Consider the following 7,047-nt stretch of genomic DNA (forward strand, 5'->3'; position numbering starts at 1 on the left):
ATCACGGCTCACTCGACACGCCCTATGGCTCAAACTACGAGGGAACTTTTTGGGGCCTTACAGTACTTGAAACCTCTTATGTATAATTAAGTTCCGGTTTATGTATGTAAATTGTATTTGTTGATTACTCCTGCATATGATATGTTTCTTTTTGGTTTCTACCCGGAAATATTTTTTAATCATGTTTGATGTGGATGTGTATCTTTTGATCCAGGGAAAAACAACAGGAAATGACTTTAGCTGACATGTGTATTGAACCTAGTAAACCATGGGAATACTGTCCAAGAGAAGTATTTCGGAGGGTTGTTAAAATTCTAAAAGATGAATTCGACTTGGTATGTATAGTATCTTTCGTGCGAGAATTGGGAAGTCTTTTTGATCTGATGCATATGTACATGTTTCAGGTTGTGTATGTAGGCATTGAAATTGAATTTTACCTTTTGAAGAGTGTAATAAGGCATGTTATTTTAAGTTGCAGTCTTCTAATCTTTTATCAAAATGTTGCACTAAATTTGTATAAGTAAAATTATATAAAGAAATGGCAAAGAATAGTGGTTTCCAATTGACAAGGCCTCGTACTGCTCTACACAAGAATCTGAAGTTGCGTCGTCTATATTTTGAAGATATCATCGCTTATTTGGTAAGTTTGTTTCCATTTCTTTCAACGTTTACTTTGAGAATTTTATGTCACATTGTCTATGTACGGTGTGTTGCAACTACTTATTTTACGTAACAATATATTTCTTAATGATAGAATTACTGTATAACACTACTTACAAGACTACTACGATGTCCCTGATTGATGAGCAAAGCTTTCTATACAACATTAATGATCTCCGAGAGGGAAGTGTCTTTTTTCAGTAATGCATTTCTCAGTTTTTATCCTCAACTAATTGAATTATTTAACAATTTGTTCCATATTTGAAATAACTGTCACCAGTAATATGTAATATGAATCCATTATTCGACACAAAAATGCTTCTTAAGATTATATTGTTTTACAAAAAAAGTTTGTTTACTATTGTTAAAGCACTCTCTAAAGCTCTTTTGGTGATTAAATCATCTTTGTTGCTAGTAGTATGATGGCAATTTTTCTTCTTACTCAAAAGTGGAGTGTTGGGATTTCCTCGAATGGTTCTTTTCATTCTACGATAAAGAACCTATATATAAAAAAGATCATGTTCTGGATATTGTCATGGTTTACGAGGATAATTACTTCATGAACACCATCAACCACATCTAGGTTCAAATAAATGGTAAAAGAGTAGCATGTTTCATGTAAAAGTTTTTTACATAAATCGGTAGATACAATCATATAATAATATAAAGATTGCTCCGTTTGTTGTTTCTTGCAAATATGCAGGTACACACGAAAACTAGGAAAGGTCAAGTATGAAATTGTCCTGGGATATACAGAGGCTAGTACAGCAATTGTCAGCTTAATTTATGCATGTGAAGTAATCAAATCAGTTTCAAGGCAACTCGGAATGATGGCGACTTTTGTTCCAAAGTTGGCAACACAGAATGATGGCGCCTCTTGAGTGAAAGAGTAGTTTCTCAGTTTGACGCGTCCTCTATACTGAACTTAACACCATGATTTTTAATCAGTCCCTTTCTATTAGTCTTTTCTTTGTCATATACTTTCATGAGGGGATAAGTCGCCGTTGATAGAATAATTGTTTATCTTCGTAATTTAGAATATTGAGGTTTTGTGTTTAAATTTGATTTTGGAGTTTGAAGATACTAGTTAATGTTGAAAATTTAATTTTGAAGTTTAATGTTTAATGTATTTTTGATATGCTTATCAATTACAATGTTTAATTACTCTGTTGTATTAATGATATATGAATTGAACAAATATTAGATTGTAATTATTGAAAATTGATGGGCCCTACTAAATTTTAAAAAAAATTGTGGAGGTTTTAACCCCTAAAATTTTAAATAAAAAATTATTATAAAAAGAATTAAATTTAGAATAACAGGGGTCAATAACCACCACAAATTAATTACGGGGGTCAGAACCGCTGCAAATTAATTTGGGGGTCAGAGAAAAGGCGCCGCAAATTTTTTGTGACCGCTCATATTGTGGGAGTTTTGGAAACCATCGAAATTACATTTTGTGGGGTTTAAAATCCCCGCAAATCGTAAAATTAATCCCCGCAATTTGAACTGTTTTTTGTAGTGATCATAATATTCTAATATTGTCACTACCATCTCTATAAGAGACCGTCACTGTTACTAATTAGGCAAGCTTCTTAGATGCTAAAGGCATCCCAAGATATCTAAAGGGAAGTTCACCCTGGGTTGTTTGGTGTAAGGTATTAAAATAAATAGTGAGGAGATAAAAAATAGTTCAAGAATTAGATTTTTGGTGTCTTGTTTAGTTGCCAAGTTTGGGATAACTTGTTTCGGATTAACAAATAATATCAGGATAAGTTATCTCATCCTTTTGGTGGTATAATAATTCCAGGATAATTTATCTTGGGATAAAGCCATAAAATGACAAAATTTTCCTTCAGATTCTATGATTATAACTTGGCGCTCTTTGCTAAAAGTCCACTTGTATAACTATTTTTGACATTTAGACACTAGTTTTGAAAAATTGAGAAAATGGACACTTTAATGGGTTCACAAAAATAAATGGCAACCCTAGCACTCAAGTTAAAAAATGTATACTTTAGTCCCTCTCTAATTTCAGCTACTATTTTTTTTAAAAGCTACACTTTAGTCCATGTCCAAAAATATAAAGATTGGATATTTAATTAAAAAAGAAATTCTCAAGCTTCTCCACCATCAACCACCATTTTTTCAATTTTCCTTTGATTTTTCGATCATTTTTTGTCAAATTTTTCGGCATCCATAGGAAAGTGACATTACCTCCATTGTTTTAAGTTATTTTCTCATATTTTTAGCCTCACATTTTCATTCATTTTCATACAAAAAGCTTAAAAATCAGTCTTATATTTTGAAATCAATTCTTTGCTCACTAGCAACATTCCAACACTCATTAGGTTGTTTCTAAGCTGTAATCCGTTGGATTAGTTCGGTGGTTGTCGGAAAAGGAGAGACCAGGTATTGTACGGAAAATATCTAAGAAGAAGACGACTACAGTTTATTAAGTCTAGGCTCATAAACCACTGTTTAGGTCTATTAAATATTATCATCGAGGTATATCATGTCTATTATAGAATACGTGGTTATTGGTGGTATATTTTCTAGTGAATGAGAGGATACTCCTAAATGTTGGGTTTGGAAAACCTCGTCTAAGGAGACAGTGTCCATTACCCTTCATCGCAATGGTTCATATGCCTATTTGGTTAAAAGCGTAATGGAGAGCGGTGAATTAAGTTGTGATCAAAGTGATGTGGTAATTAGTTACTTGATGAATGGGAGGGAAAAAATCTATCCAATGTTCATAAGAAATGATAGACATGTGAAATTATATATGTTTTGCGTTGATTCTAATAATTTCAGGCCTATATTGCGGGTTAAAGTTGTTAGAAGGTCCCGGGAAGAAGCTTCCACATCAGCCCCACCCTCACCCTCACCCCCGGTAATGGATTATACGTCAATGGAATATGATTGCATAGGTTGTCATGAATGAGATAATTCTGAAGATTTTGAAGAAGAGAAGTATAGAGGAGGTGAGGACGGGCAGTTCGGACCACAAGCAAGCTACTCTTTCTCGGACGACACCAATCTTTGTGTAGGACAAACATTCAAGGATAAGAATGTTTATGTAATTTTAAGTAAGAAAAGATTGAAGAAATACTAGACTATGCGAATTATTTACATATACTAAAGCCATTGTTGATTTCTACACATGATAGATAGATTATTATTCTTTCGAGAAGTCGATTATTCACCAACTCATAGATTTATGATTAACTATTTGCATATATGGACACGTTAGAATAATGACAAAAAAAATAGAAATTAAATTAAATAAAATTAAAGTGTAAAATTTAACACCTTTCAAACATTGTAAGACAATTTAGATACATTTATTGTGATACCAAATCACTTTCGAACTAGATCAAGTGATATTTAAGGCATGTTATAGTCGTACATCAGTGAGATAGAACTAAAAAGGAAAGAAATAAATAAAATAAAATAAAATAAAATAAAATATATAAGCACCATCCAAGAAATGCAAAAAAAAAAACTAAATATCACCAAATGAGATTAGATGCGTCTAATGAGCATAAGGAAGAGTGATGGTTGTGACTTGTGACTGTTCATGGAACAAGTAGTATTTGAGAACAAGTAGTCCTTCTCAATGCAGATGTTTGTTCTGAGTAATTGGTTATTACTATCATTACTCTTTCTTATACTCATTTGATTGAGTGTTTAATTATTTTGTACTTCCATATGATGATATTTAATCATTTTTCATTGCTTGAGTGATTTTTATTTAATTTAATTTAATTTATTTTATTTCGTCCTTTTTAGTTTTGTCTTACTTGTCAATAGAATTAGATGATTGATTCAAGACCTATAAAGATATCGTGCATATATTATATATAAATGTATGCATCTATACTAGACTAAATTAATAGTCATTTATCACCAATTGAGTCTAGTGGAAAATAGGATGAGGCTAAAAAATAGAGAAATAAAATAAAATAAAATAATATCATTCAAGCAATGAAAAGTGACTAAATATCATCATATGAGAGTTCAAAATAATTAAATACTAGAGCAAATGAGTATAAGAAAGAGCAATGATAGTAACAATCAGTTACTCATAACAAACGTCTACATTGAGAAGGACTACTTGTTCTCAAACACTAATTGTCTCATGAACACCCACAAGTCAAAACCATCACTCTTCTTTATACTTATTAGACACTTCTAATATCATTTAATGATATCTAGTTGTTTTGCATTGCTTGAATGATGCTTATTTATTTTATTTTATTTTATTTTATTTCTTCCATTTTTAGTCCCATCTCACCCATTTACGACTATAACATGCCTTAATTATCACTTGATCTTGTTTAAAAGTGATTTGGTGTCACAATTGATGTATCTAAATTGTTTTAGAATGTTTGAAAGGTGTTAATTATCATACTTTAATTTAATTTAATTTTTTTTTAATTTTAACATGTCCATAAATTCAAATAGTAGATCCTAGACCTATGAGTAGGTGAATAATCGACTTCTCGAAAAATTAATAATCTATCTATCATGTGTAGAAATCAACACCGGTGTCAGTATATAATAAATAATTTGCATAGTCTAGTATTTATTCAATCCTTTTTTAATTCGTCTATTTTAAGAAGCTCCAACTGTGTCATGTTTAAAATTATAACTCTTTCAGGCATACAATGATAGGGTCTATAGTAAACCTTAATAATTGATTATAGAAGACATAAATATTCTTTAGACCTTTTCCAACAGTCACTCTTTTGGTAGCCCAACTATATAAATGACATGAACCTTTTTTAGCTCCTCCATGTTCATTTATTCATTCCTTTCTCATTTTGATTCAACAATAACAATGTCTCTCTTTCTCATTTGAAACACTCCTTAGCTTTTTCCAAAGCTTTAATCTGTTGCATAATTTTGCTGGTCATCGAAAAAGCGATAGCAAGTACTGTATGAAAATTAGGTAAGAAGAAGACGATTATAGTCTATTAAGTCTAGGATCATAAGTGAACTTGTTCTCATTATTCAAAATTTTAGCACACTAACCGATGAAATTCAGATAAAGTTTTACCATACAATCGGCAAGGATAGTCATAATTCATCAACAATCAAACAAATATCAACTTAAAAATGCAGATTTTCAGTAAAATCAAGTTTCATTTTTTAAAATTTTTTTAGTTTTTTTCATCCGAACCAGACAAATACGTAATCAACCGTACGGTCTATTAACAGAATAACATCCAAATTTCTTGGGACATTAGCTGATTAAATTCGCAAAAAAATTTTACCATACAATCGACAAGGACAACCTTTATCCATCAACAATCAAACAAATATCAACTTAAAACACAGATTTTCAATAAAATCAAGTTCCTTTTTTTAAAAAGATTTCAGTTTTTTCCATCCAAACCAAACAAATACCTAATCAACAAAATGGTCTGTTAATAGAAAAACATGCAAATTTTTTGGTACACTAGCTGATTAAATTTACAAAAAAATTTTACCATGCAACCGACAAGGACAACTATAATTCATCAACAATCAAATAAATATCAACTTAAGACGCACAGATTTTCAGTAAAGTCAAGTTACATTTTTAAAAAGATTTCAGTTTTTTCATCCAAACCAAACAAATACCTAATCAACCGAACAATCTATTATCCGAATAATATTCGAATTTCTTGGCACATTAGCCGATAAATTCGCGAAAAAATTTCACCATGCAATCGACAAGGACCATTATAATCTATCAATAACCAAACAAATACCAACTTAAAAACAAAAAAGAATCAGTAAAATCAACCCCCGTTTTTCCAAAAAAAAAAAACCTCCAAAATCAACTCAATTAACACAAACCAAAATTAAAAAAAAAAGTAAAAAAAAAAAAACATCAATATGGATTACAAATTACTCAGAAGATGAAGAAAAACTATTTAAAGTGAAAGATGAATGATCTTAGAGCTTTAGAAAAGACAAAAATAAAAAATGAAAGTTGGGGGAAGAGGAAGGGGTAACGACATGGTTTTGTGAGTGGGAGTGAGAAGAGAGAATTTCTTTTTGGTATTCAATGGAAAAGTGGGGTGTGAAAGTATTTTAAAAAGTCTTAAGGGGTGTCAAAAACTTTTTTTTTTACACTTTAACCCATACCTCACCCTTTTATTCCAAATCCTAAAAATTTAAATGAAAAAGAAAAAAGTGTCTATTTATCAAAATAAGTTTTAGAAGTAGTCTTTTACCCAAATCTTCTATTATACTTTTCACCTCTATAAGATGGAGGACATTTTTTTCTTAGTAAGAATACAATGCATTGTATTTTTAATACCACAAATCAAACAACCACTAAAAAATAATATCAGGATAACTAATCTCAGGACAACTAATTCTAGCATAACTAAT

The 7,047-nt window shown here is 30.7% G+C and overlaps 1 protein-coding gene across 1 annotated transcript; it reads left to right on the top strand.

Moving 5' to 3' along the window:
- Nucleotides 1-214: 214 nt before the first annotated feature.
- LOC107871817 lies at nt 215-1,541 on the top strand (the record flags this gene model as incomplete). Its single annotated transcript, XM_016718700.2, has 3 exons — nt 215-335; nt 405-457; nt 1,364-1,541. Coding segments are annotated over 3 exons (352 nt in total), but the record flags the coding sequence as incomplete, so codon positions are not given.
- Nucleotides 1,542-7,047: the final 5,506 nt, after the last annotated feature.

Source organism: Capsicum annuum, unplaced genomic scaffold (genome assembly GCF_002878395.1).
Source record: "Capsicum annuum cultivar UCD-10X-F1 unplaced genomic scaffold, UCD10Xv1.1 ctg46532, whole genome shotgun sequence".
NCBI lineage: Eukaryota > Viridiplantae > Streptophyta > Magnoliopsida > Solanales > Solanaceae > Capsicum > Capsicum annuum.